The sequence below is a fragment of the Phoxinus phoxinus genome (genome assembly GCF_949152265.1).
Source record: "Phoxinus phoxinus genome assembly, chromosome: 4".
NCBI lineage: Eukaryota > Metazoa > Chordata > Actinopteri > Cypriniformes > Leuciscidae > Phoxinus > Phoxinus phoxinus.
The window spans coordinates 23,506,604-23,532,170 of record NC_136879.1 but is presented as its reverse complement, the minus strand read 5'-3'; the positions used below and the strand labels follow the sequence as shown (position 1 = coordinate 23,532,170).

Sequence of the window (25,567 nt, the reverse complement as noted above, 5' to 3'; positions counted from 1 at the left end):
ATGCCTTTACTGTCTCTGTAATGTGTCATTGCAGAATAAAAGTATTCATTTCTTTAAAAATAAAATGATCCCAAACTTTTGAATCGTATGGGTTTCAGGCTATTCACTATGGCTTGATGTATTCTGATACCGTTCAACTTAAAATAAACAATATTAATATTTAATTTGGTTGTGCATTTCCCAGGAGTGATTTCACTGTCACGCGCTCTACATGGAAAGGCAAACTCAGTCATTACGATGGTGGTCTCAGCCCAAGATGGTGGGGGCCTTACCGCTCCAATCAATGCCAGGGTCAACATCAGCATAGTGGCAGGACTGGTTGCACCTCCTGTGTTTGAACAAGCTCAATACTTTTTCTTGGTCTCTGAGGATGCCCTTCGTGGAACACAAGTTGGAGTTGTGCGGGCCAGCACTAAGAATGGTGGGTGAGCTAATCTCAGAGGTTTTTCAGGCCCCCTCTTAGGTCATAAAAATCCCAATTCAACATGTTTAAACACACAAAATAGACTTCAATGCATACCCACATTTATCAGTCACGTTGGACTGTGTTCAAGTGTGCTGACAGATGTCTTCTGGCTTTTTTCTCCATGGTGCACCACTTGTACAAATAGGCATGGCACCACTGTACATACCTCATTTACAATCAACATTAATCATTGATTCTGTTTCACTGATTTTTTTTTTTTTTCAACAATTTGCTTTGGATATTTGAGGCACTAAATTCTCGTCTCATGTGTTGAAAAATAACTCTTTGTCTTGTTTTCTTGCTACACTGTGAATTGATGTGTCTCTGGCCATTTGCCTCTTGGTTCTCAGGTGTCTCGAAGGATATCTCCTACACTATTAGCTCTGGTGACCCAATGGGCTACTTCACCGTGGATTCAGAGACTGGGGCCTTGAGAACAAGCTTGCCTCTGGATCATGAAGCCCAACCCAGCTTGAATCTGGAAGTCCAGGCGCAATGTGGTAACCCCCCGGCCTTTGGCCAGACTAGGGTACGAATTACAGTGTCTGACGTCAATGACAATGCGCCCGTCTTTTTGCCCTCATCCTCCGAGTCATTGATTTTACCTGAAGACACACGGATGGGTACAGTAGTGTACAAGGTCCAAGCAGAAGACCGCGATTCTGGACCCAATGGTCTTCTGAGTTTTGACATTTTTAGTGGCAGTGCCCAGAGAACCTTCAGCATTGATCGCAACAGCGGGCACATCCGCCTTATTGGTGGTTTGTCGTACGAGACCATACCCCGCTATGACCTGCAGGTGATTGCCAAAGATAGCGGCGCACCTCAGTTAAGTTCTACCTTCACCCTGGTCATCCACGTACAAGCCGAGAACGGCCAAGGTCCCATGTTCGATAGCCTCACGTACCGAGTAGAGCTGAAGGAAAGCACACCTATCAACACACGATTCCTGCAAGTACGTGCAGTAAACCGAGATGGCGGCATCACCGCTGGACCATCTTCTACGTCTTCCACCCCACTAGCCTACCACCTGCACCCAGACGGTGATGCTGCAGGGTTTGGCATTGTGTCCGACAGCGGCTGGCTGTTTGTGAAAAGTGCTTTGGATAGAGAAGCCAAGGAGATGTACCTGCTCACTGTACTGGCTACGTCAGGCAACGGACAGCTGAAGAAGACGGGTAGTGCCACAGTGCGTGTGTCAGTGATGGATGAAAACGACAACACCCCACGATTTACCCAAGAGAGAGCATTCTTGGCACTGCGCGAGAACCTGCCGGCAGGCACTGGTTTTGGCCGAGTGTCTGCTAGCGATCGAGATGCTGGTCTCAATGGTCGGTTGAGCTACCGCCTGCTCCATCTGGATCGCCACTTCCAGATCAACTCCCACACAGGTGAGAATCAAATATGGCAGACAGTTCAACAGACCAAAACGACTTTGCGTGACAAGGTCAACTTGGCACCTACACAAGTTCTCTAGTGGTTTGTGGTATCATGTTTGTCTGTATTGAGTAATTATGTCCAAAACTACATGTGAGTTGTTTATGAATTAGTCAGCTAATTTGGTTTTGAGGAAGGACTATATAATTTGGCTGGTTTAGGGTCATGTCGATTAGTATTTTTAAAAGTTAAGTAACCGCTTTCTAAAGAGACTTTTAGCATGCTGACAGTTACTGAAAGTTAGCATGCTGACTGACAAATATTTAGCTAATAAATAGGTAAAAAAATGACTATAACCTTAAATGTCAGAAAGCTATAGATCACAATCCTCACAAAAACAGTTATTTTACTGATTGTTAGCATGCTATCTTAGAAGTTTTACAGCTGCTAACATAAAGCTAAAACAAGAAAATCTATATAAACTAGCCAACCTCAGTAATCCATCCAACTGCTAGTTGACTATTCTGACCCATCCTTAATGTGGAGCTGTTGAGCATACTGGACATCACACAGCTCCAGACTTCTGGCAGCTTGCTAACTGTGGGGGTTCCTCTTGTTGATGTCAGGATGTGCCATCTGTGCCTTCTGCCACTGACATTTTCCTCTGCAGTGAAATAGTTTCTCACCCTTTTTCTGTGTTTTCCATCTGTCCTGCTCTTTTAAAGGTGAGATAAGCACAAAGCTTTCCATGGACCGTGAACTTCAGTCCAGCTACCAGCTCATTGTGGTGGCTCAGGATGGTGGGACCCCTGCACGCAGCGCTACAGGCACTGCTTTCATCACGGTTCTGGATGAGAATGATAATGCGCCCTCCTTCAGCCATGCTCAGACAGGAAGAGAGCTCTTGCTGCAGGTATGAGAGCTAATATTAGCTTCATAATCCTCAGAGCTACATCTTAATAGAAAAACTGTACATTATAATGTGTACTGCATATGCTCTACATGTTCACTGTGTCAACTTTTAGGAGTTTGCTAGCATGTAGATGCCTTAAAGCCAATAAACATGGACTAATAGCAATAAAACTTTAATTTGACATGATTTTTGAGATATTTTATCTTGCTAAGCTGATGAGATTTCTTGAAACAAGGCAAATATGTTAAAAATAACTTTACTGTTAAAAAGTTTGGCGTCAGTAAGAAAACAAATGAAAACCTTTTTTTTCAGCAAGGATGCATTCAATTGTTTAAAAGTGACAGTAAAGGCATTTATAATGTTACAAAAGATTTCTTTCAATTCATCGAAGAATCCTGAAAAATAAAATCATGGTTTCCACAACAATATTAAGCAGTACAACTGTCTCCATCATTGATATTTATAAGAAATGTTTCTTGCGCACCAAATCAGCATATTAAAATTATTTTTGAAGGATCATGTGATGCTGAAAACTGGAGTAATGGCTGCTGAAAATTCAGCTCTCATCACAGGAAAATTACATTTTAAATTTGTTAAAACGGTTGAAATGAAATGAAAACGGTTATTTGAAATAGTAGTAATATTTTTTTATCAACTAGATGCTGACTGGGTGAATATAAGAAAAAAAATTCAAATAAATTATTTAAAAAATCTTACTATCCCCAAAGCTTTGAATATATATATATAGTGTACTATATGTCCTAACATTTCTACACAGACTACTACATTGGGAAAATTATACAGAGATTTCATAAATAGTAGTGAGCTGCATTGATTAAAAAAGTTGAAACTGAAATCTCTGTACAGGCGCTAGAAGGTCAACCATCTGGATTTCTACTGGGAACCATTCATGCGAAAGACCCTGATGAAGGAGAAAATGGAACTATTTTCTATTCTATGTCTGGTAAGAACGATGCATAAGTGAATAAATCAATTTATAAAAAAAAAATCTTGTTACCACATGCAAAGTTTACAACGATAAGCATTTTGTCTTGACTACTGAGCATGAAACTGCTATGCAATATGACACAGTCCCAGCTAATCAAAGGATATTTAATAGTAAATGCAGCTGATTTAATTTTAAAAATACAGTTTTAGTTTGTTGTTAAGATTGCACTGCATACTGATACTTTAAAAGTATGCTGGTACCAAAAATACATCATACCTGACCCATGCGATGATATTCTGCTATTTATCAGTTTAGGCAGCGTGACGTGAAGTGTAGAAGGTAATGTGTTGATGCGTGAGATCATTAAATATGTTTTATAGCAGATTTACTGAATTTGACACATGACTATTTCATTCTGTATTAATCAAATCCAGATGGGATCTCTAACAACACTGAAGTCATATGCAGCCCTTGTACAGTAGAGTAATGGTCTATCCAATCATTCTCTATCTGTTAGGACCAGTGTTGGGGGTAATGCATTAAAAGTAATGCGAGTTACGTAATCAGATTACTATTTTTAAGTAACTAGTAAAGTAACACATTACTTTTAAATTTGCAATAATATATCTGAGTTAATTTTTCAAATAAGCAACGTTTTGTTTTCCCATGTTTTGACTGACAGCTCTCCGTTCCCCATGTTGAGAGAAATCGGGAGTGAGATGCAGAGGCATTGTGTGTGAACATGATGCTTATTGTAGCTCTAGACTGAATGTGAGCATTTACTCATCTCACTTGAACAAAAATAGATTCCGTATTCCTCAAAATTAATAAAAACAGTGAAATGCAAACTCAGAATATTACACATACCTGCTATAATTAAATATAACACAAATATACTTTATGTATTTAATCTCACTTTATTTACCATTATGGCCAAATTCAACCATATGAATAGGCAAAAATGATTTTTAGATAAACATCATATTTGTGTTTAATTTTTTTTTATGTAACAGATTACTTTCCGTAAAAAGTAATTAAGTAACACAATTAGTTACTTTTTTAGGGAGTAAAACACTATTGTAATGCTTACTTTTTAAAGTAACTTTTCCCCACACTGGTTAGGACTCACAGTGATGCACACTAACTTGTCTTTTATTGCCCGTTCCATCCTGTCTGTGCCGTAGGTCCTAGAGCTGAACGTTTCACTCTGAACCCAAACACCGGAGAGCTGCGGTCCTCTTCCCCTTTGAGTCATTCTGAGCGGCCTGAGTACAGTTTCAACGTTCTGGCCTCGGACCGAGGTTCACCCCCTCAGAGCTCCACCATAACACTGAAAATACAGGTCAGTCTCCCTCCAGGAATCAGATGGGACAACAGTGGCTAGGTTAAGATACACCTAGAGTCTGTGAACCAATCGAAATCATGCAAATGTAATCCACTGGATGACAGATGGATTAAACATCCCCTCTGGACCCTCATTCTTTGGCAGGGTTTCCTGACAAATTTCCTAACAATGTATATTGTGCCTTGATTAGTTATGGCTATAAACCTTCAAAAATGGAAGTTAATACAAGTGTCTTTGGTCATATCAGAGATTGGCTTCATCGTAAGTTAAAAATAACACCTTCCGCCACATGGATCTACTCATCACCTTTTCATAACATGCTAAATTATTTATTTAACACTGTTATATGAAAATATGAACTTGTAGATTATTCTCTACAGGAATGGATCCGTTTACATCCACTCTCAGGTTAAACGGCATGTGAAGGAAATATGGAATGATCAAGTTGGCCTAATCAAAGCTTACATTCTTGCATTGCAAATTTCCATAGCAAGCTCATCTCTTCTAGTCCAAGTCTTGTAACCTTCCCCAAGCAATGCCGGGAAAAATACTCTCAGCTGGCTAATTTTAGGTGCTCATAGATGAATTTCTTAGCCTTGACTTTTTTCCCCTCTCCCTCTAGCCGTTGTTGTCTGCAACATTTTAAGCGTGATATTACGGTGTAAAACGTTCAAAGTAGGAGTGACCGTCTCCCAGCTGCACCGATACAAGTGCCAGCTGTGCTTTCTGCTATGCGGTGTCAAAGTCTTGTAATACAGTTCAGTAGCCCTTTGAAGAACAGAAAAGCTCCTTGTGAAATACCCCAGTGATCAAATTAATATTTCTCCAGCTAGTCAACAGAGTGGAAACAGACACGACGGACATCAACGGTAGTAAATTCCAACATGCAAATGCCTGGAAAACACATTTATGCTGTGTAACCATTTAATATTGTTATGTATGTGCCAATACAAATAATGAAGTTTATAATTTATATCTAATTAGAATAAAAAGAGCTCTGGCAGGGTATTGATACTTCTAGAAATCAACAGTTTGATTTAAAAGCAGCTGTGCGGAAAAAAAGTTGATCTTTTGTTGGAACGTGCTTTGACGTGTCATTTACCACTTAATGTGGGATTAATTTCTCCTCTGTCCTATTATGTTTCATTAGAAGACTTGGCCTCAAGAATCTCTTTATTGCCAATATACTAATCACACTGCTGCGTAATGATGATTTAGTCATAGTAAAAAATTAATTGGTTATTCATGAGCACCTGTATTGCAGTGCATACTTTTAACACAGCTTCTAAGGATAAGTAACTTGCATGCCTCTGAGTTTGTATATGTTTTTCCTCATCTAAATGTTTGTTTCCATCTCTCTGTATCTGTCTTTCTTTCTTTCTGTGCACATACACACATACACAGTCTCTAGTAACTATCAAAACAATGTCTCATCTGTGAAAAGAAACCGTGCTGGCTTCCTTATTAGGAAGTGAGGTTCTTTTGCTTTGAAGTGAGTCATCTATGAGGATTCTGTATTTTTATTAAGAATATTTGCACATTTGAATGTTCAAACAGTTTCCTATTCTGATTATGTTTACTTTAATCCAGTATTATTTTTCCTGGCAGGCACAGACCCATCAAATTAACTCTGATTAATGCTAGCAGGTTTGTTGTTTGAGCTTGTAACAACCCCAACAAAAAAAAAACTTTTTATTTTTCATTCTCTGTAAAAAGAATAGAAAATGTGGAATATGTTCCTGTTTTGTTGGATTTGTAGTCAACTGGCAGGACTAATGGGTTGTGGGTCTGTTCTGATATGTAGTTAAAATAACTCAAAATCAAAATCAAATAATAAACCAAAAGTCCTAATGTTTGATCTTTTGTGGTTTAAAGTAATAAAAAAGAATATGGGAATTTTTTTTTTACTTTCATTCCTATTTGGCTTGTTTGTCAGTTTTGCATAGTATCAGTCCTGTGTGGTTTAGGCAAGTCAACAAAATACCTTTTTGTATTTGTACTATAAACAGTGTTGGTACTGTGATTAGTTTGAATTATTTTAGTACTTGTAATGCAAAAATGTTGCCTTGTCATCGAGCTGAAATTAAATAGTTTTTTACTGTAAACATTTTTTTAAATGTTTTATTTTATTTCAGTTTGTTTTATTTTAAGCAGTGACATTTTTTATTGTTTTAGTTAATGATGATAACTGAAGGAAAAAGTACAAATATACATATAGTAAAATATATAAAAAAATTATTTTTACTTTTATTGACAGCCGCATAGGACTAACATGATGCGAAACTGACAAATAAGCTAAATAGGATATATACAGTAGGTATATATTTTTTTTTTCTTTTACAGTTGTAAAGATGAATCTAGTTTAATCCAATGAGCTCCATTCCTGTTGTAGAATTAACATGCCGTACTTTAGCAATGCTTTGCATTCATCATTTCAGCCTCTAATCTAATACACACATGTCTTTCTTTACAGGTTCTGAGCTCAAGTAAAGGATCGGCCACCGCTAACTCCCAACCATTAACGCTAAATTCTGTGGAGGGAGCTAAACCCGGCTCTATCTTGGGGTCTGTACGTTCACCTGATTCTCAGAGCCTTCCTGAAGCAGGCCAGGTCACGTACACCGTGGTGGGAGGAACCGACTTTGACGGCACCTTTGTGGTAGAACGCCAGACGGGTGACGTTTACCTGGCCCGTGAGCTTGACTTTGAAAAAGCTCCTCGATACACTCTCCAGGTTGAGGTGGATGACTTCTCCATGCCCCTCCCTAAAAGTCACATTGTGACATTGGTAATTGATGTCCAGGACAGCAACGATCATGCTCCCGAGTTTCCCGAAGACCCCGTTATCATAGTCGTCCCTGAGAGCGCGGATCCTGGGTCGACTATCTACACCTTCCAGGCCATTGATAAAGACGGAAGTGGACCCAACAGTGAAGTACACTATTCCATCCTTCAACAGTGGCCAAACGTCCCAGATCTCCTGTTCCTGGATCCAACTACAGGAGTTCTCTCTCTGGGAATGATGCTGGATCATGAGAGGACCTCTTCACTACTCTTGGTGGTTCAGGCGACTGATTCGGCCACCGATGTCAGTCAGCGGCGCCGTGGGACTGTCACAGCCCGCATATTTGTCACTGACGTGAATGATAACGGCCCTGTGTTCATCTCACCGTCTGTGGTGAGCGTGATGGAGGACCAGCCTGTGGGCTTTGTCGTGGTCTATGTCATGGCTGTAGATGCAGACCAAGGAGAGAACGGACGAGTGACATACCGTATCCAGAGCGGCAACACCGGAGCAAAGTTCAGCCTTAACCCAGATACAGGTAAACCAATCAGCAACTCAGTCTGAATGAAATGCGTGATGTTCACTGTATATTTTTGTTCCCTCCTTACATCAATTTGAAGATTCTTAAAAATTGCATTTAGTTTATTTATTTAGAAAAAAATAATTTTTTACTGCAGCCCTGGTGAAGCTTTTTTGACAAAACATAATATTGTTCAAAGTTTGGGGTCGGTAATATTTTTTAAAGATGTTTCTTATGCTCTCCAAGGCTGCATTTATTTGATCAAAATACAGTAAAATCTGATATATTACGGTTTTAAATCATTGTTTTCTAGTTTAAAATATATAAAAATTTAATATATTCCTGTGATTCATTTTCAGCATTATTATTTATATGAGATACAAATCTTTTATATCATTATTACTAGGGGTGTAAATCGGACAGTTCATAACGATGCGATGCGATATCGATTCTCTCAGCCAGCGATACGATATTTGCAGATACCTCAAAAAATAACGATTCGATTCAGGGCTATATCGATCGATTTATCGATATTTAGACATTATGTGCCAAATTTACACAATGCATATCAATGCACGATCCATATCGATGTATTGTTACACCCCTAATTATTACTGTCACTTCAATTTAATGAGTCCTTGCTGTATAAAAGTATAAAAAAATTTACAGACCCCTTTTTGAACGTAGTGTATATATTGAAAAATATTTAACAATACAAAATTATAACAGATTTTAAGCTAATTTTAACTCTAATTTATAAAACAATGGTAAACACCACAAAGATGCTGTGATGGGTATGTAAAATGATAAGAAAGGTTAGCACTAATGCAACCATAATTGTGCATATAGTTTGTTTATCTTTTGAAACCTTGAAGTGTCTTGCATTTTGAGTGATTTTCAAATGCTGTGGCCAATTACTCAACCTGGCAGTAACATTAGGACATGCAGCAGTGATTAAATTGATGTGTGAACAGGACATTAAGGGATTAGTTTTCTGTCATCATTTCCTCACCCTGATGTCGTTCCAGACTTCCATGGAAAATTGCATCGCATGCAAAATGCACCTTCATGTTGATTCTGCATTTCTGCTTGACTCGCATCTTTCCTCTCCTCCCAAGTCAGAATTCTCTAAATGCCCTTTAGTTCTCTTAATCCTAAAAACTGCCAGCTCAACATCTCATCCATTCTGAGAAATGCTGTCCTGTGCTGTGAGTTTCTCTCATCTCTGTGTGTGTGTGTTTGTGCATTAGTACATGATTCATGACATAAAGCAGGAGTGTAAGACAGTACACACCACTCTGCTGGTAGCTATTCACAGCATGTTCTGCCATTAACAGAAAGATCAGGTTGTGTTTCTCTGTTCCATATAGCTTTGTTGTGGACCTTGATATGCTTGATATACCACACTCGATATTAAGGATCCGAAATGTATTGAACTAGATCAAGTCTGTACTTTAGCTTGTGGTCACAGTGCTTGAACCTGTTGTACTGGTGATTGCAATAACAGACTACAGAAATAATTATGCAATCAAATATTTAAAAATGAGTTTGAAATATAGGCAAATATTATATAAGCTTAAAGTGATCTTAAGTGAGATCGAACCTCTTTTCTATGCAGTGAAAGTACAGTAAATGGTCACCAGAGGCTGTCAAGCTGCACCTGGTTTCACAGAAAAGGCTTAAACTAGTCCCAGACTAAAATGCAGAATGTAACTTGCACTGGCATATCTTAAAATATGTCAGTGCCATTGTTTTGTCTCAAGATGCACACCAGTAATGTTTTTTTCTTCTTCTAAGGAACATTCATAAGCTACTTAAATGTCCTAATTGAACTAAGGCATAATCCTTGTTTAACAAGCCCTGTCTTTGAAACCAGGCCAAAAACACCATCAAATTAGTCCATAATACTAGTGTATTGTATTTTAAAATATTTTGAAGTCATATGTTGGTTTGTGTGAGAAACGGAGTGATATTACAGTCATTATTCTCTTCTGAGAGTTTTGAGATCATCAGATATGAGAATAAATGGCAGGCATCATTGCAGTCAAGACACGTGAATGATATTCGAGAGCTGCTGCAGATGAAAAGATTTTTAGTGAATAACTACTGATTTTTTACAACTTTTTTAAACAATCATATGGCTTCTGAAGACCATTTATGATAGACTAACTTTATTATACTTTTGTGGTTCTTTATCACATTTTTGTAGCTTTGAAAGCTGTTTGTCTGCATTCACTGTCATTGTATAGAAAAGATCTGCATCAACTTTTCATCAAACTTTTGTAATCCATGAAAGCAAAAAAAAAGCGTACGTGTTTGGAACGACACACGGTTGAGTAAATGATGATAGGATGTTAATTTTGGGGAGAGCAGTCTCTTTAAAATAACATGTGTCTGCTTTGTGAATGACAAACCCTCTGTGCAAACTATTTCACTTACTTTGGAAGCTCCTTATTAATCCTCTCAGCTATTAACATGAGAATAGAAAAGCAAAACATCTCCATTCTTCCTCTTGGTTTCTCCTTACGTTATCGTAGCACAAATGTTGAGGAGTCAAATTGTCTGAAAACATTCAAGCTGGTAATACTAACCAGATTAAAGCCTCAGAGGCATGTTAGCTCAGCGTTATGGAGATAGAAGAGAGGGAAAAATAAATCAAGACAGAACGAAAACACCCTCTAGTGTCCTAGTTCCCATCATGCCTTTACAGCCTGCTTTGAATCACTTCGTCTGGTTCTTTAAAAGCATGAAATTGAGATTGGATCAATAGGAGCACCGCTCGCTTGTGGTAGGCTAACGACAGGGGCGCTGGCACCCCCAAATTTGAGCAGGGCACGGCAGGCAGGGCCGTTGCGTGTCTAGGGTGCTTGTTTGTGCGCTCTTTGTGTTTGCTGTGGAAAAAACTCATAAACTGCGGCCAGATAGTTGAGCTGTTACAGTGGCTCAGTGAGTGTTCAGGTAGGGAGGGCTCCGCATGGGAAAAAATTTATTATTTAAATACGTCGCATGACTTACACTCATTTGTAACACAGCAGAAAGGCGTCAACTCTTCGTGCTGTGATGTTGCTTATGCAAGATCAAAGTGTGCTACAAGATGGAAATCATTCGTCGTGCGAGCGTGTGAATGAGGCTTTGCTTAAGCGCGAGTGGTTTTGTTTTAAACAATTTACATCATAGCTTCATTACTGTGTAATTGTTTAAATGCAGTTCAGCAGGCGATCACTCACAAGAAATACCAGACACAAAGCTTAGTACATTCATCATATGGTAGCCTTACACTTTTGCTTATTTCCTCTTTAGGTTCTTTGTCTATTCTTAGACCAATTGACCGTGAAGAGCAAGACCTCTACAACTTGACCATAGTGGCAGAAGACCACGGTTTACAACAGCACAGCAGCTCCCAGTTACTGTCGATCCAGGTGATTGACGTAAACGACGAGGCGCCGTACTTTGAGGAAAGTGAATATGAAGCTTTTATTGCAGAGAATCAGCCTGCAGGAACCACTGTGCTGGCCGTTTCAGCTTCTGATATGGACCAAGGTAAAATATACTCCTTTATGTCACATCTCGCGCCATGAGTGCCACATTTATAAGACTGACAAAAACATGAAGTTGGTACTTTAATCTTGAATTAGTCTGATGATAGGAAAATTCCTTATTACAGAATGTACATATTAGTCAGGAGCATGATTAATTACGGTAATTTTGTATCCCGTTATGGTCTTTTTTTAATCACACTTAATTACATGTTAAATTAATGATAATATTACATTTAGTTTACATGTAATCTCTGCCACACAACAACTCAGATATACTTGTCTGATATTACACGGTACTGTCTGTCTCCACCTCGTGAGATTAGTGACTGTCACACCACTCTCTTTAAAAGTGACACGAATGTTTGTTTACGGTTAACATTTCCCTAAAAACACTGGATACCACAGCCAAACCCATCACAAATAAAAGTGTGTGGTTTTAATTGGTGCCAGCCAGGGGGTGGTGGAAGGGGAGTGCTGCATTCTCTTGGACTTACTCAGGGGCAAATAAAACAGAAGGATCATAAACTTTCTCTCCATGAACAATTAGCGAGGTAAACAGGTGACACTCTGCCAGATTGCTCGCCTTTTGCACGCGATCTGCCATGCAAGTACCAGGGGGAGGGCGATTGAGACCGACTGCTTAGACAGCGGAATTAACTACAAACAAATAAAAACAGGGTGTGCTGCCGTGTTTATTCATTCCGTGAGAAAAGTCTATTGTAAGAAGTGAACACAGCCTCTTAAGAATGATGGCTTTTTTTTTTCCTCAGACGTGATCATTTGAACTTGCATTTGGGGAAACTGTGCAGATTATCTAATGTCATGTCTTTATGCTTTTTCCATAGGGACTAATGGGATCGTGATGTACGGAAGCATTGTAGGAGATGATTTCAGTATTCATCCGGTGACAGGAGTCATAACCACCTCCAAAGCTTTAGACAGGGAGGCCCAAGGGGTGTATGCTGTGACAGGTACTAAATCCAATGCTCAATTGCAACAGAGAATTTATTCTCGGATGTGCTTTTATAGCAAATGTTTTTGTGTTCTTCTGCCAATGTCATGTCACGGTTGGGCACGCGTTTGTTTAGCCAGTTTATAACCTCTTTCTCATAAACAGTTTATGCCAGAGATGGTGGTTCTCCTCCCAATTTCGCCAAGACCACAGTGCGCGTCACAGTGCTGGATGAGAATGACAACAGGCCGGCTTTTGGGAGAGTCTACTACAGTCTGGAGGTGCCTGAGAACCAGGAGCCTGTGACGCTCTTCACAATTAGAGCCACAGATCAAGACTCCGGGGACAGTGGGGTGGTGCACTACAGAATCACTGGTATTAATGCCATGAGCAATATTATTGTTGTTGTATATGTTAAATATTATTATATATTTTATACAAACAGCTAATTGTTCACACGTTTTGTAATGCCCAAAGTCATTTTCAGTTCTGCAAATACCCATTAATCCTTCCCCCAATGTAGCAATATTTGGTACAACCTCATCAGAACTCTGTCTAGACAACAACATTGACTATCTTAGTATTGCTTAAATGGAAGTGAATGATCTAGGATGCATTTATTTGATCAAAAATACAGTGAAAACCGCAAATATTTATTTGATAAAAAAAGGTGAAAACTGCAAATATTATTACAATTTTAAATAATAATTTTCCATTTGAATATTTATGTAAATGTAATGTATTTCCTGTGATGGCATCATGGCAAAGCTGAAGTTTTCAGCAGTCTTTCCTCAAGTCTACAGAAATCACTCTAATATTCTGATGTAGTGCTTGAGTAACATTTTTATTACTATTGTTGAAACCACTTGTGTTGCTTAATTTTTTGAGAAAACTTACGGTTCTTTGATAAAGGGTTAAAAGAATATAATTTATTTGAAATTGCAGAATAAAAGTATTCTTTCCACAAACAACCCCAACTTTTTAAATGGAAATGTACTTTTAGTCACTTGGTTAAATATCTTGCGTATCATTTTGCAGAAAATATTCATTATTCCACAAAAAGCTAATCAAATATTGTGAACTATCTGAACTATAAATAAGTTTATTTATTTATTTATCCATTCCATTACATTACAGGATATAGTAGTTATGAATTAAGAGATAATGAGAATACGAGATTATGCAATATATATTGAACACTTCACAGATCAGTGTTGAGGAATTGAACAGGCCAGGCGACAACATTATTTTTTATCTTTCTTTTCTCAGATGGAGACCATTTTGGTGATTTCCACCTGGACAGGAAATCAGGTGTGCTGTCCACCTCTAGGCCTTTGGATCGAGAGTCCAAAGCAAAGTACACCCTCACCGTGGAGGCACAAGATCAGGGTATACCGCCCCTCACCAGCACTGTCACTTTGGACATCAATGTGCTGGACCTGAATGACAACAGCCCAGTGTTTCCCAGCAGCAGCTACTCTGTGGAGGTATCAGAGGATGCTTCAGAAGGGTCTCTTGTTCTAGAGGTTACAGCCTCTGACAAAGACGAAGGGTCCAACAGCCAGGTGGTCTACTTCCTGAGCCGCGAATCCAGAGGTATGTTCATTGTGGACCAACACACAGGTCGCATTATTACAGCGGCAGCTCTCGACCGAGAAAAAGTGTCCTCCTACAGCTTCCAAGTCTACGCCATGGACTCCTCAGCAGCCAATCCCCGTAACACTTCCGCTGAAGTGACCGTCCAGGTCTTAGATGTAAACGACAATGCTCCCTTCTTCATCACAGACCCGCTCATCATCAATGTCTCCAGCAGTAGTCTCTCCAACCGTAAACTGCTTGCCACCATGAGAGCTGAAGATAAGGACTTCGGTGCAAATGGATCTGTATTTTATCGGTTTGCGAATCCTGTCAAAGGCTTCACCATAAACTCCTTGACGGGGGACATCCAGGCCACTGAGAAGCTCAATGCGCTTACCCAGAGCCAGCGGACCCTCATTGTGGAGGCCATGGATCAGGGTAACCCATCACAGTCCTCTCTGGGAGTGGTGGTCGTGTACATCCGAGAGCAGAGTTACCAGGGCATCCGCTTCTCACGCAACACTAGGGATGTGAGTCTGCAGGAGAATGCCGCTAAAGGTACGATAATGTCTAATTGCTGTTCATCTGTGATTTCCAGCTGTAGCTCAAACTGTATAGCTTGAGGCTAGCAACACCAAGGTCATAAGTTTGATTCCCAGCTGATAAAATTTATATTTTGCATTCAAGTCATAATGCCAGTGTAATATAAAAACGTGAGAAATTAGTTGCACGGCTAAATATCCAATGTTTATATATATGATATATAAAAACTTGCAATATTGGATGACACCCTTTATGGTATTAATATTGTGCGTCACTACAATCTCTCATACATGCCAGGTTGATGGAAAATGTCCTATAATCATCAAAGGTCTTGTCTTTTTTCATAGGTACAGCAGTGGTTCAGATACAGGCTCACTATCCTGATGGATCTAACCGTGGCATCAACTACAGCATTTTCAGTGGCAACAAGCTGCAGTCCTTTAGCATCAGCCCCCACACAGGTATGATAGTAAATCTAAGTCTTTGCATCAATGTTGTTGTGATAGTAGTCTTTATATTGGGAAGGATGTTTCACTATTAATCATAATAAATTAATTATTTTAGGTGAGATTTGGGTGGAAAGCTCCACGAGTCTGGACTTTGAGGACACCCCACGACTCCGCCTGGTGGTCAAGGCTGAAACCGCATCTTCCAGCTCCTTCATGGCAGTCAACCTTCTTCTACAGGATATCAATGACAACTTACCACGCTTTCAACTTCACAATTACGTTGCTTATGTTCGTGAGGCCCAGGGTTATGATCATCCTATCATTCAGGTGCAGTAATCTCCCGTCTTTTTTCTGAATGGCAGAGTGTTCATAAAAGTGTAAAGTTGTGGAGTACAACATCCCTTGGCCTAAATACAGCATATTTTCAGTGCAAGCTAGAAGAGTTTCCTTTGCGTTTCCACAGTGTTTTCATTGTCCATGGTGAGAATATAGGCTTAGCTGTCCAACATAGCCACAACCAATTCCCCTTTTCAACTTTTTTTTTTTAAATAATTTGAGTTCCAAAGCCAACATTGCTTAGAGGGTTATGTTACGTTCGAGCAGCTGTTGCAAATCTGCCTGTGCTTTTATTGCCAATTTCACCGGTAATTTCCTTAGGTGTTGGCAAATGACCTGGACCAGGGTCAGAATGGGCAGGTGACCTACTCCATAAGGTCATCATCCATGAGTGGCCTCTTCAAGATCGATCCTGTCACAGGCAGTATATCCACTGCTGCCATCATGGACAGAGAGATCTGGACACAGACTAAGTACTAAGTTCTTCCTTCCATGTTTATGTTGTTTCCTTTTAACAAAGAACAAATATATAGTTATATATATATATATATATATATATATATTGAATAGCTAAGAAAAAAAAGCCATGCTCATGTATTTCTTGACAGAATGACAGAAGACTCTTCTGTAGAGGCAGATTCACTGATGTGGCTTAAACCTTGATAACATTTTTTTATCTTTGTTTTAATTATTTTTAGAATTTGCATTTAAAACATCTTACATTTCTTTTCCATCAAGATGTCTGTGAGAATGCCCAGACTCTGACACTAATTGTATTGTTGTGTCTCCAGCCTGGTTATTATGGCAACGGACAGAGGAAGTCCTCGGTTAGCAGGTTCTGCCACTCTCACAGTGATCATTGTAGACCTGAATGACAACAGTCCCACCATCCCTGTTCCACATGAAGTCCGGATCCCTGAGAGTAAGTTGACTGCTGTTTGAACTCAATATCATTGCTGTAATCAATGAACAAAATTTCCTATTTTTTCTGGCAGACAAACAATGAGGCACACCGTGCTGAAAGATTGACTCAATTACTAGGCGTTTTTCTCGCCAAAGTCCTCAATGGTTATTTCCTGTCACTGATGTTGTACAATGTGTCCAATAATGATTGCCGTTGTCCTGCAAAACGTAATAATTTTGAGAGGTGTAACCACAAGTGGAAACAAGTTACACAGCATTACATATTACACAAGGTTATCAAGATTGTCTATTTCTTTTTCTAGATACTTTGGTTGGAACCGTGATCACTCAGGTCACAGGGAATGACGTGGACTCTGGGCCTGCTCTCTCCTATTCCCTTCTTCTGGACTCAGACACTCAAGGGAAGTTTGGTATACACCGCTTTGGAGGAGGTGTGTCCTTGACCGCCTCTCTGGACTTTGAAGAGAGAACATGGTACATGCTGACCGTCAGCTCCTCAGACACCAAGCAACAGAGTTACGCAAATCTGACCGTGCTTGTGGAGGATGTGAATGATAATGCTCCCGTCTTCTCCCAGGACCTTTACGAGGTTAGTAGAGATCTCAGGTTTAGGATGAAAATTAAAAGAAAAGGTCAATTTCTGTAGTTTACTTTGAATAATATAAAGTAAACAGTTATTTGTTAATCAGAATTAGGTACTCCAGAGTAATATTAATAACAGATTACATAAACTTTGATACTCTATTATCTGTTTAATAATCAGTTCCTCTGGTTAACATCCTTAAAAGCACTTGCAATTTATTTAAATGTCAATGAGACATATTTGTATTCAGAAAATTTAGCTTGTGAGCACCACATTTGAAAAATATTTCTTGGAAGTTAAAAGAAATATAAATTGATGCTATGTTCTGCTCAAAGCAGTCAGTGTTAAGGCCGATTTATGTATTTGGCAGGTGACTCTAGCAGAACACTCGCCAGCAGGAAGCTCAGTTATCACAGTAACTGCTACAGATAAGGACTCTGGAGAGAACGGAAGGATAACATACAGGGTCGTGTCAACAAAGGACATGTTCTACATTGACCCAAGCAATGGTAATTTATCCTTTTGTTCCTGTTGTTATCCTTTTGTGTTTATTGTTCTTCATCCAAATCATTGTCAGATGTCTTGTAGAATTTATTTGTAAGGAACAAGACAGTTGATGCAGTGGTTCTCAGATGTTTTTTTTCTTCAGGGCCCACATTGTAGGAAGACAAGTGGCACTCCAACACTATATCAATTTTATTAGTCAAACAAAAACACTGAATGAATAGAAGAAAAAAAATCACTGGAAATGTAGTAAATTATAAACAACAGAAGTAGTGTGATTTACTAGCCTAATGCATTCAACAAACACTACACCAAATAGTATGTTGCTATTACCCATATTACCAAGGACAGATACATTTTTGCCTAAAGACTCTAGACATAGATGCATGACAGTCCAGGACCCCTTTCATTATTATTATTGGGTTGTCACCCGCCAGTTAAGAACCACTGTTTTGAGGCATATAACAAAAGCCCTGTTCTTACCTTTAATCTTATCCTGCAATTTCTTTACATAGGTACTCTGTTCATCAAGCAGAAGGTTGAGTTTGACTCGCAGCGCCCTTCCATTCTGGTGGTGATTGAAGCCAGTGATAGTGGAACACCACCGTTGAGCACCCTTAGCACAGTTCAGGTGCATGTGTCTGATGTCAATGACAATGCCCCTGTATTCCACCAGACTGAGTACAGGGCATCTGTATCTGAAGACGAAGTTCCTGGTTCGACCATTCTGACCCTGGAAGCGGTGGATGGGGACTTATCTAGGGACAACTGTGGCTTTGATTTTGCCATCGCCAGTGGGAACATCGGTAATGCCTTCCAAATTGAGAGCAGTGTTCGCTTCCTTGAGGGCCATGGATTTCAGACAGTTGGAATGCTGATATTAGTTGATAAGCTTGACTTTGAGATTGTGAATGGCTACAATCTTACTATTGTGGTCTCAGATCGTGGCATTCCACAACAAAGCTCAAATGTTCCAGTTTTAATCACTGTAATGGACACCAATGATAACCCACCATCCTTCAGTAGGGCGGAATACAAAGTTGTTGTCAATGAAAGGGCAGAAACGGGAACAGAAATACTTCAACTTTTTGCTGTGGACCCCGACTCGACACCTAATGGAGAGGTTCAGTATTCAATCAGTTCTGGTGATGAATCTGAGCTCTTTTCTGTTGATCAGTGGACTGGGTCCCTTCGTCTGCGGAGGTCTCTTGATAGTGAGGAACAGTCTTCTTACATGTTCATTATTCAGGCCTCGGATGGTCAGGGCCACTTTGCTCTTGCTCCTGTTACTGTCGAGGTCAAGGACATCAATAATAACCGGCCTTACTTTCCTCTTAAATCACTTACAGCAAGCATTCGTGAAAACCAGCCCCAGAATGCTCTAGTAACCATATTACATGCCATTGATCATGACATAGGAGCATACGGAGAACTGAGATATTTCCTGATGTATAATTCCGGCAATGGTAAAGACTCCTTTCTAGTGAACCAAACCTCCGGTGAGGTGCGAACCCGCTTTACATTCGACTTTGAGAAGATAAACACTTTCAATTTTATTGCCATGGCAATGGATGCAGGCAACTACTCTTCTACAGTCACAGTGCAAGTTTTTGTGACTGGTGAAGATGAGTATGACCCCATTTTCACTAACTCAGATTTCACCTACCATATACCTGAGGGTGCCAAGAAAGGGCAAAGCATCGGCCAAGTAAATGCTAATGATGAGGATGGAGGGGTGGACGGCATCGTCCTCTATTCACTCTCAAACAGTTCACCTTACTTTGAGGTCAACACATCTACTGGAGTGATATCCCTCAAGATGGATGCCTATCATCGTCATATAAGCCGGTCTAAAAGAGAGACACGTCAGATGACGTTGGATGTTATTGCCCACAGTCCTTTGGAGAATTCCCGAAAAGCTTCTGCCCAGATCACAATTGATGTCACTCATACATCCTTTGGCTTAAACACAGATATGAATGTGGTACTTGCCAGTGCTATAACAGCTTCCTTGGCAGCCATCGTGTTCCTGATCGTAGTAGTTGTGGTGATATTCCTCTTGAGATCCCAAAGGTACAAAAAACAAGAGACTTGCACCAGAATAGTCACCAACGGTACTGTTCTGGAGAGTCTTGAAGATTCGAAAGTTCAAGAGGATGACAAGCTATATCATCAGACCCTTCCTGGGTATTCAACTGACCAGACTGGGAACGGAGGAGGTACCTACACACGAGGTGGGTCTCTTGACCCATCTCACTCTAGTGGACGTGGTTCCGCCGAAGCAGAGGCAGCAGAAGATGATGAGATTCGGATGATTAATGAATATCCACGAGTTTCTAGCATCTCCTCCTCTATGCAGGAGCACATAGCTGCTCGTGGGCCTGACTCCGGTATCCAGCAAGATGCAGATCAGCTGTCTGACATTTCCTGTGAGCCGGGGATGGATGCAAACCAATGGTTTAAAGGGAAGAAACTGGGAAGTTTAAGTGGGACAATGTTATCAAGCCAGTTGCCAACTTATCGGGATGAAGGAGGTGGATATATTGGGGTTGGAAGGGGGCTTAACATCTCACATCCGAAAGATTATGCTTTCCCGGAGGATGGTAAGCCTGCTGTCGATGGTTCTCTTACAGCAATCGTGGCTAGTGACGAGGAACTAAGAGGCAGCTACAACTGGGACTACCTCCTCGACTGGTGCCCTCAGTTTCAGCCTCTGGCTAATGTCTTTACAGAAATTGCACGATTAAAAGATGAAAACGCACCACCTAACCCTCGGCGACCATTTCATCCCAAAGCAAAGACTGATCCCAAGCCCAGAATTGACCCTCCTCCCCTAATTACCTCTGTAGCTCATCCAGGGGCCAAAACTGTTTTGCCAAAACCTGCTGTAGGCCGAACATTTCCCCACCTCTCCTCATTGCGACGATCTCCTATTGACCATGATGGCTCTGTTTCCTCAATTGCCATGTCTCCAAGTTTTTCTCCATCGCTTTCACCACTTTCAGCACATTCCCCAGCCATCGCTCCTTTTGGTGGTCACTCGTCCTCCATTATCAATACAACTGACCACTCCTTAGAACACGAGGAGACAGAACTGAGGATTTAATGCAGTCTAAGCAAAGCATTCCCGAAAGGATTCCCACCTGACTCAGGTTCTCTAAAAATGCCTCTCTGTCATGGTCCTCAACATCATGTTGTATGTAATGTCGCCCCACTGGCTGGCCAGAGGTTTTGGTGCTTTTGTCACCCTTCTTTAGACTTACTGACTTGAGTTGTAAAAAATGACTTTTTTATAATGCTGTTCTAATGATCCTGAAGATCAACTGACATTTGTATTAGCCCAGCATTTGCACATTTTAAAGGACAGTCATGTTTGATGTCAATGTTTTGTAAGAGAAAACACTTTTGTATTCTATATTTTTGTACTGATGTTTTTGGTTTAAAAAGAATGACATATGTCAAGTGGTTGCTATAGCCTGTGATTTTATTGACATTCATTTATATTTGTATATTTGTGGCTGTAACAGTATGTTTGTTATCAGAGCTTGTTCTAGTTTATTAACGGTTGCCATTCTAAATTGTTCTAAGTATGTTCAGTATTAAGCTCTTAAATGTTTGGGGAACATGTTTTGCTGTCAGTATTTATAAAAAAAGGTTACAGTATCTGCAAAATGCCACTGTACAGTCTTTGAAGGTTATGCTGCAGACCACAGTGATCATTAATTAGGGGCCAAGCACTGAAGGTGCGGGCACCTATTGTATCTGTTCCCGTTCTTATTCTTCTTTTTCTTTTTCTTTTTCTTTTTCTTTTTTTTCTTTTTCTTCCGACTGGGCGTCTATGGCAGCCTATAGAACCGTTTGCGGGAAACTTATACAAATTGGCACAGTGATAGAGGACAGCCTGAACTATCACCATAGCAAATTTGGAGTCTCCAACTCATTCCCTCTAGCGCCACCAGCTGTCCAAAGTTTCACTCATGTTTATGCTAATAACTTTTGAACCACAAGGGCTAGAAACAACATTCTTTTTTCCTCTGATTCCTGAGCTCACGACGATTCGACTGCACCCTATGACGTCATTTTCCGTCATAATAGTTTTCCCGCCATTTTGAATTTTCCGAAAAACCTACTTTTTCGAACTCCTCCTAGGCCGTTGCTCCGAATTTCAGGAAAAATGAACCAGATCATCTCCAGACTATGACGACCAAAAGTTATGGAATTCAAGTTGATTCGAATTACCGTTCTCGAATACCGCGCAAATAAATTTTACGTAGCGCTTGCAAAAACAGACGTAAGGCCGTATCTCCACAACGCTTTATCGGATTCAGACCAAATTTGGTACATGTCGTCACAAGCATGACCTGAGGTTACTTGCTGCGTTTCGGCGCAGCGCCACCTACTGGTCCGGAGATATGAATAATTTATGTTTTTGCTTATAACTTCTGAACGGTTTGTCCAAAAATCACAAAAGTGGTCTCGTTAGATTCAGGGCGTCGTGCTGAGTTGACTGATATTCAATTTTCCCATATCGGCCATTTTGGCTGTCGGCCATTTTGAATTATGTGCTAAAATGCTGTATTTTATGAACGCATGAACGTATCGTTACGAAACTCAGTATGGGTCATCAGTACAACGCCCTAAAAGTACTCAAAAATTTATGAGACAGCGCCACCTTTTGGTCAAAAGTTATAATGAAATTTCCAAAAATGCTAATAACTTTTGAATAAATTTGCCTATAGTAATGACACTGATCTCAATAGATTCCTTGGGTTATGCTGAAAACATAGATACCAATTTTGCCATAGTCAATCAAAGTTCCTGTCCGCCATCTTTATTTTCTTTTAAAACCTACTTTTTCGAACTCCTCCTAGACCGAACGTCCGATTTTCACCAAAATCGGATCGTGTCATCTCCAGACTGTGCCGAGTAAAAGTTATGGATTTCGTGTCGATAGACAAAACCGTTTTCGTATACCGCAGTGGCAAAGTTGAGGCATGATGCCAAAATGACTATTCAGGCTTTATATCTGCAATGCCTTGACATATTGACACCAAACTTTGTATGTGTCATTGTCACTTCACTCTGACCACATCACATCAGTTTCGTAACTGCGCCACCTATTGGTCGAAAGTGATAATCATATTTTTAGTTATTGTATGTGATTTTTCAACCATTTTGCCAAAATTCATCTTCAAATGTCTTTAATTGCTCCTTGCTGCAGTGGGTCTCACACTCCCAGCCACTTTGGCATGTCTTGTCGTCTTGCTTGCGCTTGGCCCCGGTGATTGCTGCTTGCAGCTATATTTAGGGGCCAAGCACTGAAGGTGCGGGCACCTATTGTATCTGTTCCCGTACCAAAAATAATTCTTCTTCTTCTTCCGCTCTGGGAGTCTATGGCAGCCCATAGAACCGATCGCGGGAAAGTTGTAATGGTTTGACATTCGGATAGAGGACAGTCCCAACATTAAATACACCAATTTTGGTGTGTCTAAGTCATTCCCTCTAGCGCCACCAACTGTCCAAAGTTTCACTCATGTTTATTCTAATAACTTTTGAACCACAAGGGCTAGAAACAAAATTCTTTTTTCCTCTGATTCCTGACCTCGTGACGATTCGACTGCACCCAATGACGTCATTTTGCGCCATGAAAAGTTTTCCGCCATTTTGAATTTTCCGAAAAAGCTACTTTTTCGAACTCCTCCTAGGCCGTTGCTCCAATTTCCATGAAAATTGAATCAGATCATCTACAGACCATGCCGACAAAAAGTTATGGAATTCAAGTTGATTCGCTTAGCAATTTTCGAAAAAACCCACAAACAAATTTTACGTAGCGCTTGCGAAAACAGACGTAAGGCTGTATCTCCGCAACGCTTTGTTGGATTCAGACCAAATTTGCCACATGTCATCACAAGCATGACTTGAGGCTACATGCTGCGTTTCGGCGCAGCGCCACCTACTGGTCCGGAGATATGAAAAATGGCTATTTTTGCTTATAACTTCTGAACAGTTTGCCCAAAAATCATCAAATTGGTCTCGTTAGATTCAGGCCAACATGCTGAGTCGACTGATATCCAATTTTACCATGTCGGCCATTTTGGCTGTCGGCCATTTTGAATTTTGTGCTAAAATGCTGTATTTTAAGAACGCATGAATGGATTGTTACGAAACATGGTATGGGTCATCAGCACGATGCCCTGAAGGAGCGTGAGAAGTTTCGAAACAGCGCCACCTTGTGGTCAAAAGTTATAACAACATTTCCAAAAAGGCTAATAACCTTTGAATACATCTGCCTATTGAAATGCCACTGGTCTCAATAGATTCGCTGGGTCACGCTGAGAACATAGATACCAAGTTTGCCATATTTGGCCGAACTTCCTGTCCGCCATCTTGATTTTCAGTCAAAACCTACTTTGTCGAACTCCTCCTAGACCGTTTGTCCGATTTTCACCAAAATCGAATCGTATCATCTCCACACTGTACCGACAAAAAGTTATGGAATTCGTGTTGATTCGTCAAACCGTTCTCAAATACCGCGCAAACAAATTTTACGTTGTGCTACAGCTACAGATTTAGTGCAAAAGTACTACATCGCCCATAACTCCTAGAGTCCGTTTGTCCTAGACTCAAGTGTCTCACACCACTGTGATCCCTGGCTCAAGGCGGACAAAATGGCTATCTCCAATTTCGATTTAGGCCAGAAAAATTTTCTGCTATGTCGAATTTTGTCCGAAACCTACTTTTGCAAACTAGTCCTAGGTTTTTCACCAGATCGGAACCAAACCAGTCTAGGACATTTCTCTGGACTCTCTAGATCAATAAATATCGAAAAAAAAAGTTGAACTTTTGCATTTGGGTGGCTGTAACAGGGTCATTTAGAAAAGGGGCGTGGCAAAATACACTAAAAAGCCTATAAATCCCATATGAAAATTCAGAACTTCACCAAAATTGATGAGCATATGTGTCAGAACATGGTGAGGAAGCATGCAGAGTTTCATGGAGATCGGACCATAGGTGGCGCTGTAACTGGCAAAAAGCCTTCAATCTTATTAGGGGTTCAAGCATGAAATGCTGAAACCCTATTGTAATTAAGGATTCGTAAAACGCATCGTGCAGGCCAAACCGTAAGGCCTAGAGACGTGAAACCTGGCCAGATGGTAGGCCTCAATTTGGGGACAACCTATCAGAGTATGACCCCGAATGGCCCATAGGTGGCGCTACAGCAACCAAAAGTTCAAAATTGATCATAGCTCTTAGACCGTTTGTCCCAGGATCAAGTGCCCCAAATCGTTGGAATCCTTGGCTCAAGGCGGACAAAATGGCCATCTCCGATTTCGATTTAGGCCAGAAAAAATTTCTGCTATGTCGAATTTTGTCCAAAACCTACTTTTGCGAACTAGTCCCTGGTTTTTCGCCCGACCGGAGCCAAACCAGTCTAGGACATTTCTCTGGACTCTCTCGATCAATAGTTTTTGAAAAAAAGTAGAATTTTTGCATTTGGTTGGCTATAACAGGGTAATTTGGAAAATGGGCGGGGCAAAATACAGTCAAAAGCCTATAAATCCTAAACAAAAACTCAGAACATCACGAAAATCGCTGAGCATATGTGTCATGACATGGTGAACAAGCGTGCCGAGTTTCATGCAGATCGGACCATAGGTGGCGCTATAAATGGCAAAAAGGTTCCCTTATTATTAGGGGCCAAGCACTGAAGGTGCGGGCACCTATTGTATCTGTTCCCGTACCAAAAATAATTAGGGGCCAAGCACTGAAGGTGCGGGCACCTATTGTATCTGTTCCCGTTCTT

The 25,567-nt window shown here is 40.3% G+C and overlaps 1 protein-coding gene across 1 annotated transcript in view; it reads left to right on the top strand.

The window, feature by feature from the left end:
• The window catches only part of dchs1a (dachsous cadherin-related 1a), a 92,482-nt gene extending 71,000 nt beyond the window's left edge, over positions 1-21,482 (top strand). Inside the window, exons 5-21 of the mRNA XM_079609640.1 lie at positions 185-421; positions 817-1,857; positions 2,569-2,756; positions 3,624-3,720; positions 4,890-5,047; positions 7,524-8,373; positions 11,656-11,895; positions 12,740-12,865; positions 13,012-13,221; positions 14,116-14,982; positions 15,315-15,428; positions 15,532-15,743; positions 16,074-16,225; positions 16,544-16,674; positions 16,979-17,265; positions 17,630-17,768; positions 18,279-21,482. Coding sequence (XP_079465766.1) covers positions 185-421; positions 817-1,857; positions 2,569-2,756; positions 3,624-3,720; positions 4,890-5,047; positions 7,524-8,373; positions 11,656-11,895; positions 12,740-12,865; positions 13,012-13,221; positions 14,116-14,982; positions 15,315-15,428; positions 15,532-15,743; positions 16,074-16,225; positions 16,544-16,674; positions 16,979-17,265; positions 17,630-17,768; positions 18,279-20,869 — 7,640 coding nt within the window. The 3' untranslated portion in view covers positions 20,870-21,482. The remainder of the gene's footprint in view (positions 1-184; positions 422-816; positions 1,858-2,568; positions 2,757-3,623; positions 3,721-4,889; positions 5,048-7,523; positions 8,374-11,655; positions 11,896-12,739; positions 12,866-13,011; positions 13,222-14,115; positions 14,983-15,314; positions 15,429-15,531; positions 15,744-16,073; positions 16,226-16,543; positions 16,675-16,978; positions 17,266-17,629; positions 17,769-18,278) is intronic.
• Positions 21,483-25,567: the final 4,085 nt, after the last annotated feature.